Source organism: Oncorhynchus clarkii, chromosome 18 (assembly GCF_045791955.1).
Source record: "Oncorhynchus clarkii lewisi isolate Uvic-CL-2024 chromosome 18, UVic_Ocla_1.0, whole genome shotgun sequence".
NCBI lineage: Eukaryota > Metazoa > Chordata > Actinopteri > Salmoniformes > Salmonidae > Oncorhynchus > Oncorhynchus clarkii.
In genome coordinates this window covers 6,401,850-6,414,749 of record NC_092164.1, presented here as the reverse complement: position 1 = coordinate 6,414,749, position 12,900 = coordinate 6,401,850, and the positions used below count along the sequence as shown (strand labels likewise).

The 12,900-nt window shown below is 48.5% G+C and overlaps 1 protein-coding gene across 8 annotated transcripts in view; it reads left to right on the top strand.

Moving 5' to 3' along the window:
- Positions 1 to 222: 222 nt before the first annotated feature.
- The window catches only part of LOC139372954 (myc box-dependent-interacting protein 1-like), a 47,545-nt gene continuing 34,867 nt past the window's right edge, over positions 223 to 12,900 (top strand). For 6 of the 8 annotated variants that reach the window (XM_071112849.1, XM_071112854.1, XM_071112852.1 and 3 more), the window contains exon 1: positions 223 to 628. In XM_071112849.1, coding sequence (XP_070968950.1) covers positions 536 to 628 — 93 coding nt within the window. In that variant the 5' untranslated portion in view covers positions 223 to 535. The remainder of the gene's footprint in view (positions 629 to 12,900) is intronic. The other 2 variants (XM_071112853.1, XM_071112855.1) reach the window with 1 other exon arrangement.

Below are 12,900 nucleotides of genomic sequence, written 5' to 3'. Positions count from 1 at the left end.
GGTAGACTGTTAAAAATACTTCATATGATTCAATGAAATGATAAAGTAGAAGTCTATTCGCAGCAGCAACTCCCACACACCGGTTGCATCCATAACAGTTGGCGAGTCGGCTAATAAATGTTAACTACTGTGCCTTTAAGAGGATGGACGAGCAGAGGGGAAATTTAATCGCTCCTTAACGGACCAAAGGCTCATCAATTGACTGACGAGCAAGAAGGACGATTTTCGGATCTTTGCTGCGTCAATTGCCAAAAAGTAACTTTTTTTCTTAGTTTTTACACGTGGGACTATGTTGTTAAACTACCTGAGTTGATTAGATTACGTGTTGCACCTTTCAGAAACAGTCATCGGGATTACAATTACGCGCTACCCACACGGTTATCGAGGGCTTTTACGCAGCACCGAGTCCTGGGGAGTCCCTCGCATCCGCACATACCCTTCCTCCTGTTCGACAAGTTCTGTCCCTTTCTTTCCTCACACCAGTTTACATCGCATAGCTGTTAATTTGGGATTCGGAGCAGTAAAGAACGGTAAAATGGCTGAGGAGCAGGGGAAAACGGGGAAAGGGATCAACACTGGGAAACTGGCCACCAGCATGCAGAAAAGACTTAGTAGAGCGCAAGAAAAGGTAAGCAGGTAGACGTGAACTGTTACCCACTTTCACACTACGTTTTTTTTTCTCTCAATTGAAACCGCACAGAGTGAATTCAACTGGGTACTGTGGCTGACCAGTTCTACACCCAGCTTTCCATCTAAATGTCAAGCCCGCTCCGCTATTTCTATTTGCGTTCTCGGCCTCATTTGTGAATCCAACCCGTTAGTTTTGACAGGCAGCAGGGGGTTGGGTTATTGCAGGAAGAGCCGAATGCGCTGACAAATTAAATTGCAGCCACACGCATGCTTAATTAACCGGTTGTCTTTGTTCTGTCCAAATAACTACTTTCTTACAATGCATGTGTTACATTTGTACACTTACAGTAGGATGTTACAATGTAGACTAGCCTCTCTCTCAGTGAAGTGGAGGGTAATTCCTAAACTTAGTTTTTTTTGACCAGTTTTTTATTTATTTTACTTTTGTGTCTAGTCCTGGAAATATCCTCACTGAGTGAAGTTTGAAATTGTGAGCACAATTATTAATTATATAAGTAATTACATGATAGTGTCAGAATAACATTTTAAGGAAACTTTCTGCTTTCTAAAGCCAAACTCCCAAGTGAAGCAGGCAGGAAATGTTGTCTAGTCGGATGACTCTTTGCCCAAACCCTTGGGAATTAACGACCACAACAACACCAGACTCTGGCATACAGGAAGCTCAGTCAACTGCAAGGGGGAAATAAACCATGGAACAGACAGACCTAGCCTCGTCTTCTCTTCAACTCTAGTTTACCACAGTGGGACACCTCGGTTTCCGTTGGAGTACAGGCTTGTCTACAAATCCACATGGTCACTTCCTGTCATGTCCTCATTATAGGAATGGTAATCCCACTCCTGTCTATTTGGCTTGGAATGACGATCTATGGATAGATGCTTGGCCCCTAGGATGGGGAGTAGGGATGGAAAAAGACTGGCTGAGTGTGACTTGGCTTTCCTCAGTGTTCGTGTGTGTTTGTCCGTCTGATAATGTGCATACGTAAGTTTGAGAGAGTGCTTGCCAACCCTCCTGGTTTAACCTTTGACCTGGAGTCTTCTAGCATTAACCTTCACCCCCAAGTCAGCAGTAGAGCTATTTCAGGAGATTGAATTAATCCCTGAATGAAATCGATAACTTGAAACGTAAACAAAAAAGTAAAAGGAGTTTTATTATCGGGAATGTGTTCTCCCGGAATGAGCTCTGTCTGAGTTTACGCTTCTCAAGCGGGGAAGCAACGTTTGAATCACTTCCTTGTTACCCTCACCTGAAAAACGTTAATGTTTCTGTCCCCACCCTCATTAACCATCTCATTCCTCAACATCATAGACACTATTCTTGTGTTACCATACTTTCAAGTCTCATCCATCGCTCGGCTATTAGAGTGAGAAAGCCAGAAATGTATTTTCCCCCTCTGTCTTACCCCTTCACCCTGCCACCAGCTGTCTTCTCTGACCAGTAACTCTGTCCCACCCCTTCACCCTGCCACCAGCTGTCTTCTCTGACCAGTAACTCTGTCCCACCCCTTCACACTGCCACCAGCTGTCTTCTCTGACCAGTAACTCTGTCTTACCCCTTCACCCTGCCACCAGCTGTCTTCTCTGACCAGTAACTCTGTCTGTATGGCTGGTGGTCACATTTAGATTCCACTTTGTAGTTTCTGGCTAGCTATTGGCTAACCCCTCCCTAGTGACTGACCTAAAGTTTCACCAGTGGACTGAGCGGAGGAATCTAGAGGACGCTGTCACTGGGTGCCCATCGTGGTTGTCATAGTGATGTCATGCCAGCCTGCGCCCTCTGAGGGTAGACACAACGAGCAGCCCAATAATGACCCATGCAGTAAAGCATGATAGGAGAATTCCTCCTGGGGAATCCGGATGTGTCTGAATGGTCATGTGGTGGTGGTGGTGAACTTTTGAAACCTGACAGCCACCCCTGTCTCATTCAGAAGTCCGACACCCCCTGCACTTTGAATACACTGACCTCTGCACCTCTGCCACCCCCGTTATGACCCTATGCTATTCACATAGTGATAAAACCTCCCAGATCCCAGACCCCACCCTCATGTCCCTGAGGCTCTGCTTGCCCCCCTCCCTCCACCACAGTTCTGCCTGCACACCTGTCCATGCCCTGAAACCCCCCAGTCCAGCAGAGAGGTTATCTATGAATAGCAATAGCTCACAAGGCCTCCATCTTGTGTGTGTGTGTGTGTGTGTGTGTGTGTGTGTGTGGTGGTTGGCACTGGCATCCCAGTCAGGCCTGAGGGGGTATTTTGGGGGGCTGAAATTGAACACTGGTCAGCAGCAGCAGGCATGTCTCAGGCCTCTGTCAACGCCTAGTAGAGCAGACGGAGAGGAACACACCTTTACACACACACACAAGATACACTTCTGCAGCACACACACAGTAAACCTGTTTGGCTCCTGGTAAATCTCACTTAAGACCCAGAGAGGCCTAATGGAGTGTGTCTGTGTGTGTCTGGCACTGGAGCGGAGATTCCTTCTTCATGGATTCCTGTCTACTGGGTAAGGAGAAATATCGTAGGGGGGGGGGGGGGGGGGAAAACAGAGAGTTGGGGAAGGAGAGGTGTGAGATGGAGAGAGGGGGTGGATAAGTGACGGTACACAGAAAAAATACACCACACACAGTCCCATACAGTCCCTCTCTTTCACACACACAGTAAACCCATTTGGCTCCTGGTAAATCTCGTTAAGACCCAGAGAGGCCTAATGGGGTGTGTGAGGGGGAGAGAGAGAGACTGTGTATTTTTCTGTGTGTTCTGTTACTTCTGGTAGTTGGTGGTGGAAAGTAGCATGACATCCTCTCTGCATGTCACGTGGGGTCGGGCTGTTACCCTCTGACCTGGGGACTAAAATGTCAACCTTCGGTCAGTGAAGTCAACTGGTTGATTCAGGGCAGCTACAGTAAAACATTCTATCCAGTTTGGCCTGTCAACAACTCCTGTGGTGAATACCACACTGACAGATCTAGAGGCTATAGAGTTCAACCTTACAGAATATGGAACGGCATCCAGACTCTGGATGAGTCTTGCAGTGCTTGGTTGGTGCTTGGTTGAATCAGTCCACAGCAAGGAGAAACGAGTGTGTAACTTTCTTTTTGATCTTCTGTTAGTCAGAACATCACCTCAGGGGGGCTTGGTTGACACGTGGGGAGAGTAGAATGTGCTGGTCAGTACTTGAGGTGTTGTCGGGAGGGAGAATATCACTGGAAATAGTGACACCATTGCTTTAGGACCTTTTAGTTTCAACCTTGCCACAGCAGGTGCTGCAGACAGTCTAGAAGGCATAAGAATAGAACTTGGGACTTCCCCGTCCTCTTAACGTATGGAACTTCTGACCACAGAAGTAGTGACTCGCTCTCTGTGTTGAATGAGACCCCGAACTCACCACAACTACGAGCTAAGAGTCTGTGACGAAATGTACTCCTGAAATGTACTCCCGGGACTCATGATCTGTACAGCTTACAGTAAGGCCCCATGCCTGTTGTTTAATCACTGCCGGAGTTCTTTGAAGTCCTTGGCAGTCTTCTACTGTACAGCCCCTCCCCTTCCTGCTATTTCCTCTTCCTCGCTGCACTCCCCCTGACAGACTGCTGCTCATCTTGTTTAACGGGATTGTTCTCTTCTTCTTAAACTTTAATTTTTATTTTTTAAAGAGTACATTATTTTCAACATACCTAGACACCCTAACTATTTGTAGGTTCTTTAGTATGTTTTTAGCATTTGGAGAATGCAGCAATTCTAGTGGAAATTGTTTATCAGTTAGCGGTTCAGGTCGAAAAGTAAACTATCCCTTTTAGACTCAAGTCCTCCTTATGGTGGGGGTCATGGATATAGTTTCTTCCTGCTGCACCCACCCATTAGACATTCCACCAGAAGGTTGTAACTTCTGATCTGAGGCATGGTGTTAGACAGCATGGCAGTTGGCCAAGGGGGCAACTTTACAGTAGTTTTCATGGGCTAAATATGGGGGATGATGACGCTGTATAAAGGTATCACAGCATCCCTGAGGTCAAACAAACCCTCTGGTAGTTATCTGGTTGTGTTGATGGCATTGGGTCAGGCTAACCTCAGTCACAGAAGATAAGACGTCTGTCTGCACCACTACAGTAAACCAGGCCCCAAGGCTGCTGTTCCACTTCAGTAAACCAGGCCCCAAGGCTGCTGCACCACTACAGTAGACACTACAGTAAACCAGGCCCCAAGGCTGCTGTTCCACTACAGTAGACACTACAGTAAACCAGGCCCCAAGGCTGCTGTTCCACTACAGTAGACACTACAGTAAACCAGGCCCCAAGGCTGCTGTTCCACTATAGTAGACACTACAGTAAACCAGGCCCCAAAGCTGCTGTTCCACTACAGTAGACACTACAGTAAACCAGGCCCCAAGGCTGCTGTTCCACTACAGTAGACACTACAGTAAACCAGGCCCCAAGGCTGCTGTACCACTACAGTAGACACTACAGTAAACCAAGCCCCAAGGCTTCTGTTCCACTACAGTAAACCAGGCCCCAAGGCTGCTGTTCCACTACAGTAAACCAGGCCCCAATGCTGCTGTTCCACTACCGTAAACCAGGCCCCAAGGCTGCTGTTCCACTACAGTAGACACTACCGTAAACCAGGCCCCAAGGCTGCTGTTCCACTACCGTAAACCAGGCCCCAAGGCTGCTGTTCCACTACAGTAAACCAGGCCCCAAGGCTGCTGTTCCACGACAGTAAACCAGGCCCCAAGGCTGCTGTTCCACTACAGTAGACACTACAGTAAACCAGGCCCCAAGGCTGCTGTACCACTACAGTAGACACTACAGTAAACCAAGCCCCAAGGCTGCTGTTCCACTACAGTAAACCAGGCCCCAAGGCTGCTGTTCCACTACAGTAAACCAGGCCCCAATGCTGCTGTTCCACTACCGTAAACCAGGCCCCAAGGCTGCTGTTCCACTACAGTAAACCAGGCCCCAAGGCTGCTGTTCCACTACAGTAGACACTACCGTAAACCAGGCCCCAAGGCTGCTGTTCCACTACCGTAAACCAGGCCCCAAGGCTGCTGTTCCACTACAGTAAACCAGGCCCCAAGGCTGCTGTTCCACGACAGTAAACCAGGCCCCAAAGCTGCTGTTCTACTACAGTAGACACTACAGTAAACCAGGCCCCAAGGCTGCTGTTCCACTACAGTAGACACTACAGTAAACCAGGCCCCAAGGCTGCTGTTCCACTACAGTAGACACTACAGTAAACCAGGCCCCAAAGCTGCTGTTCCACTACAGTAGACACTACAGTAAACCAGGCCCAAGGCTGCTGTACCACTACAGTAGACACTACAGTAAACCAGGCCCCAAGGCTGCTGTTCCACTACAGTAAACCAGACCCAAGGCTGCTGTACCACTACAGTAAACCAGGCCCCAAGGCTGCTGTACCACTACCGTAAACCAGGCCCCAAGGCTGCTGTTCCACTACAGTAAACCAGGCCCCAAGGCTGCTGTTCCACTACAGTAGACACTACCGTAAACCAGGCCCCAAGGCTGCTGTTCCACTACCGTAAACCAGGCCCCAAGGCTGCTGTTCCACTACAGTAAACCAGGCCCCAAGGCTGCTGTTCCACGACAGTAAACCAGGCCCCAAAGCTGCTGTTCTACTACAGTAGACACTACAGTAAACCAGGCCCCAAGGCTGCTGTTCCACTACAGTAGACACTACAGTAAACCAGGCCCCAAGGCTGCTGTTCCACTACAGTAGACACTACAGTAAACCAGGCCCCAAAGCTGCTGTTCCACTACAGTAGACACTACAGTAAACCAGGCCCAAGGCTGCTGTACCACTACAGTAGACACTACAGTAAACCAGGCCCCAAGGCTGCTGTTCCACTACAGTAAACCAGACCCAAGGCTGCTGTACCACTACAGTAAACCAGGCCCCAAGGCTGCTGTACCACTACAGTAAACCAGGCCCCAAGGCTGCTGTTCCACTACAGTAAACCAGGCCCCAAGGCTGCTGTTCCACTACAGTAAACCAGGCCCCAAGTCTGCTGTACCACTACAGTAGACACTACAGTAAACCAGGCCCCAAGGCTGCTGTTCCACTACCGTAAACCAGGCCCCAAGGCTGCTGTTCCACTACAGTAAACCAGGCCCCAAGGCTGCTGTTCCACGACAGTAAACCAGGCCCCAAAGCTGCTGTTCTACTACAGTAGACACTACAGTAAACCAGGCCCCAAGGCTGCTGTTCCACTACAGTAGACACTACAGTAAACCAGGCCCCAAGGCTGCTGTACCACTACAGTAGACACTACAGTAAACCAAGCCCCAAGGCTGCTGTTCCACTACAGTAAACCAGGCCCCAAGGCTGCTGTTCCACTACAGTAAACCAGGCCCCAATGCTGCTGTTCCACTACCGTAAACCAGGCCCCAAGGCTGCTGTTCCACTACAGTAAACCAGGCCCCAAGGCTGCTGTTCCACTACAGTTGACACTACCGTAAACCAGGCCCCAAGGCTGCTGTTCCACTACCGTAAACCAGGCCCCAAGGCTGCTGTTCCACTACAGTAAACCAGGCCCCAAGGCTGCTGTTCCACGACAGTAAACCAGGCCCCAAAGCTGCTGTTCTACTACAGTAGACACTACAGTAAACCAGGCCCCAAGGCTGCTGTTCCACTACAGTAGACACTACAGTAAACCAGGCCCCAAGGCTGCTGTTCCACTACAGTAGACACTACAGTAAACCAGGCCCCAAAGCTGCTGTTCCACTACAGTAGACACTACAGTAAACCAGGCCCAAGGCTGCTGTACCACTACAGTAGACACTACAGTAAACCAGGCCCCAAGGCTGCTGTTCCACTACAGTAAACCAGACCCCAAGGCTGCTGTACCACTACAGTAAACCAGGCCCCAAGGCTGCTGTACCACTACAGTAAACCAGGCCCCAAGGCTGCTGTACCACTACAGTAAACCAGGCCCCAAGGCTGCTGTACCACTACAGTAAACCAGGCCCAAGGCTGCTGTACCACTACAGTAGACACTACAGTAAACCAGGCCCCAAGGCTGCTGTTCCACTACAGTAAACCAGACCCCAAGGCTGCTGTACCACTACAGTAAACCAGGCCCCAAGGCTGCTGTACCACTACAGTAAACCAGGCCCCCAAGGCTGCTGTTCCACTACAGTAGACACTACAGTAAACCAGGCCCCAAGGCTGCTGTACCACTACAGTAGACACTACAGTAAACCAGGCCCCAAGGCTGCTGTTCCACTACAGTAGACACTACAGTAAACCAGGCCCCAAAGCTGCTGTTCCACTACAGTAGACACTACAGTAAACCAGGCCCCAAGTCTGCTGTACCACTACAGTAGACACTACAGTAAACCAGGCCCCAAGGCTGCTGTTCCACTACAGTAAACCAGGCCCCAAGGCTGCTGTACCACTATAGTAAACCAGGCCCCAAGGCTGCTGTACCACTACAGTAAACCAGGCCCCAATGCTGCTGGACCACTACAGTAAACCAGGCCCCAAGGCTGCTGTACCACTACATTAAACCAGGCCCCAAGGCTGCTGTACCACTACAGTAAACCAGGCCCCAATGCTGCTGGACCACTACATTAAACCAGGCCCCAAGGCTGCTGTACCACTACAGTAAACCAGGCCCCAATGCTGCTGGACCACTACATTAAACTAGGCCCCAAGGCTGCTGTACCACTACATTAAACTAGGCCCCAAGGCTGCTGTACCACTACATTAAACTAGGCCCCAAGGCTGCTGTACCACTATAGTAAACCAGCCCACAAGGCTGTTTCTCTCTGTAAGAAGCACCGCTGTCATTCATTCTGTGGTGCAGGAAGTGCCACTGTTGTCACTGTTTCTGTGGTGCAGGAAGTGCCACTGTGTCCTAGACGAGAGGAAAGCCCTGTGCCATCAGGAAGTGCCACTGTTGTCACTGTTTCTGTGGTGCAGGAAGTGCCACTGTGTCCTAGACGAGAGGAAAGCCCTGTGCCATCAGGAAGTGCCACTGTTGTCACTGTTTCTGTGGTGCAGGAAGTGCCACTGTCTCCTAGACGAGAGGAAAGCCCTGTGCCATCAGGAAGTGCCACTGTTGTCACTGTTTCTGTGGTGCAGGAAGTGCCACTGTCTCCTAGACGAGAGGAAAGCCCTGTGCCATCAGGAAGTGCCACTGTTGTCACTGTTTCTGTGGTGCAGGAAGTGCCACTGTGTCCTAGACGAGAGGAAAGCCCTGTGCCATCAGGAAGTGCCACTGTCTCTGGCCTGGGTCCTTTTCATTTTCTGACACCTATGGCGTTGCCCCTGCTCTTCTGGTTTTTCAGATCTGAGAGTATTGGACAGGCTAAATCAAAATGGCGGAGGCTACAACATAGCCTTTGGGAGAACCAGGCAACGGCATTGATACCTACCCAGTCTTTTCAGATCTGTCAATACTGTCCCGGTCTTCTTCAGTGATAAAGCCAAAGTGTCAGGGCAGGGGTAGTGTTCAATAGGGCACACCATAGCAAAAAATGCAACAAGTGTTTCCTATTGGACAAGTTCAGATAGTACCTTGATGTTTCAAAAGTTTTTATATTTTTCCTGTGTTGTGCCTACTGGACACAACCAAGCTCTATGGCAAGAGGCTAGGGAGTGAAATGGAACCTGGTCCATAACTGTGATGTCCAGGAAGTGGTGATCATCCCTGTGGTGTAAGTGAAGGGAAATCCCCTGGTCCCGTGTGGGCCAGGATTAGGCAGCCAGGTGGCCGGGGTTAGTTATGGGAGTGGTGGGAGGAGTCAACTGACCAGATTAGCTGGTGACCTTGGCAACATCTTCTGACACAATGACGAGCCAAAGAGCTCGCTCTGACGCTCTCTCAGGTCCACAACAATTTCACTCCTCTCTCTCTCTCTTTCAAATGCAAAGGGTCTTTATTGCCATGGGAAACATGTTTACATTGCCATGGGAAACATGTTTACATTGCCAAAGCAAGTGAAGTAAACAAAAGTGAGAAGACGTAAAACATCATCAAACTATTAGAATTGAAAAGTAGATATTGAACTCAAAGGTTTAAAAAAAGAGATTAAGTGTTATATTATCAGCTCTTTCAAAATTCATTAAAATTGCTTTATTGGCATGACATAACAATGTACAGTACCTGTCAAATTTGGGGACACCTACTTATTCAAGGGTTTCTTTATTGTAAGATAGTGAAGACAAACTCTCAAATAATGTAGTAACCAAAAAAGTGTTAAACAAATCAAAATATATTTGCTATTTGAGATTCTTCAAAGTTGCCACCCTTTGCCTTGATGACAGCTTTACACACTCTTGGCATTCTCTCAACCAGCTTCATGAGGTTGGAATGCATTTCAATTAACAGGTGTGCCTTGTTAAGTTAATTTGTGTAATTTCTTTCCTCCTTAATGAGTTTGAAAAGTTTATTCAAGTGCAGTCGCAAAAAACCATCCAGCTCTATGATGAAACATGAAACTGTCTGTCATGAGGACCACCACAGGAATGGAAGACCCAGAGTTACCTGTCTGTCATGAGGACCACCACAGGAATGGAAGACCCAGAGTTACCTGTCTGTCATGAGGACCACCACAGGAATGGAAGACCCAGAGTTACCTGTCTGTCATGAGGACCACCACAGGAATGGAAGACCCAGAGTTACCTGTCTGTCATGAGGACCACCACAGGAATGGAAGACCCAGAGTTACCTGTCTGTCATGAGGACCACCACAGGAATGGAAGACCCAGAGTTACCTGTCTGTCATGAGGACCACCACAGAAATGGAAGACCCAGAGTTACCTGTCTGTCATGAGGACCACCACAGGAATGGAAGACCCAGAGTTACCTGTCTGTCATGAGGACCACCACAGGAATGGAAGACCCAGAGTTACCTGTCTGTCATGAGGACCACCACAGGAATGGAAGACCCAGAGTTACCTGTCTGTCATGAGGACCACCACAGGAATGGAAGACCCAGAGTTACCTGTCTGTCATGAGGACCACCACAGGAATGGAAGACCCAGAGTTACCTGTCTGTCATGAGGACCACCACAGGAATGGAAGACCCAGAGTTACCTGTCTGTCATGAGGACCACCACAGGAATGGAAGACCCAGAGTTACCTGTCTGTCATGAGGACCACCACAGGAATGGAAGACCCAGAGTTACCTGTCTGTCATGAGGACCACCACAGGAATGGAAGACCCAGAGTTACCTGTCTGTCATGAGGACCACCACAGGAATGGAAGACCCAGAGTTACCTCTGCAGCAGAGGATACGTTCATTAGAGTTACCTCTGCTGCACAGGATACGTTCATTAGAGTTACCTCTGCTGCAGAGGATACGTTCATTAGAGTTACCTCTGCTGCAGAGGATACGTTCATTAGAGTTACCTCTGCTGCAGAGGATACGTTCATTAGAGTTACCTCTGCTGCACAGGATACGTTCATTAGAGTTACCTCTGCTGCACAGGATACGTTCATTAGAGTTACCTCTGCTGCACAGGATACGTTCATTAGAGTTACCTCTGCTGCAGAGGATACGTTCATTAGAGTTACCTCTGCTGCAGAGGATACGTTCATTAGAGTTACCTCTGCTGCAGAGGATACGTTCATTAGAGTTACCTCTGCTGCAGAGGATACGTTCATTAGAGTTACCTCTGCTGCAGAGGATACGTTCATTAGAGTTACCTCTGCTGCAGAGGATACGTTCATTAGAGTTACCTCTGCTGCAGAGGATACGTTCATTAGAGTTACCTCTGCTGCAGAGGATACGTTCATTAGAGTTACCTCTGCTGCAGAGGATACGTTCATTAGAGTTACCTCTGCTGCAGAGGATACGTTCATTAGAGTTACCTCTGCTGCACAGGATACGTTCATTAGAGTTACCTCTGCTGCACAGGATACGTTCATTAGAGTTACCTCTGCAGCAGAGGATACGTTCATTAGAGTTACCTCTGCTGCAGAGGATACGTTCATTAGAGTTACCTCTGCTGCAGAGGACAAGTTCATTAGAGTTATCAGCCTCAGAAATTGCAGCACAAATAAATGCTTCACAGATTTCAAGTTACAGACACATCTCAACATCAACTGTTCAGAGGAGGCTGCTTATCATAATGACATGCGTCACCAATGCAGCCATATGTCTACAGTATGATGTCATTACTGACCTAATGGACATGTGCAATCAATGTGCCCCTTGTCATCATACATCTGAAGCAGAGAATAGCGAAATGCACATCATTTGCATATTGATGAATTAGATATATATGTTCTCAGTTTAAACTGATGCACTAGGTCATGTATATGAGGCTAACCATAATATGTTCTACATCACATATGTCAGAGTCAAGGCCCGCGGGCCACATCCGGCCCGCAAGAAGGTTTTTTACGGCCCCTGGGATGATCTTGATTTATTATTAGAACCGGCCCGCAGCAAGCCGGCAGCCCGCAGATCTTTTACACGCACCAATACTACATTTCCCACAATGCAAAGGTGACGCACCGAGCAGTAGGCTGCTTCATTTCAATATTTATTGGCACAGCAGTCGTCAGCATCACAGTAAAATTAACTTTCAGATACCCATCAAAAATGGCAAAACGGAAGGTGGATACTGAGAACCGGGGGTTTCAAACAAGGTGGGAGTCGGAGTATATGTTCACGAAGGTAGCTGGAAAACCTGTGTGTCTTCTGTGTGGAGAAAGTGTGGCGGTACTGAAAGAGTATAATCTGAGACGACATTATGAAACGAAACACGCGGACACACACGCGGACGCAACTGTCAAGGCCAGTTTTATTTTGGCAGAAGAGATCGCTAAATCAGCCCGGCCATTTACGGAGGGGGATTTCATCAAAAACTGCATGATTAAAGTTTGTGACGAAGTTTGCCCAGAAAAAAGGCAACTCTTTTTAAATGTGAGTCTGAGCAGAAACACCATTGCCGAGAGAGTAGACCAGTTGTCCATCAATCTAAAAGAGCAGCTTGTGAAAAAGGGAAAAGATTTTATTGCATATTCCTTGGCTGTGGATGAGAGCACCGACATTTCTGACATTGCCCAGTTGTCAATTTTCATCCGCGGAGTGGACTCCAACCTAAGCGTGACAGAGGAGTTTTTGGCTTTACGTCCTATGCATGGCACAACTACGGGGCATGATTTGTATGAAGAGGTGTCAAGATGTGTAAATGAGATGGAGCTGCCTTGGGAAAAACTCGTGGGTTTGACAACCGACGGAGCACCTGCGATGTGTGGACACAGGAGCGGACTGGTGGCGA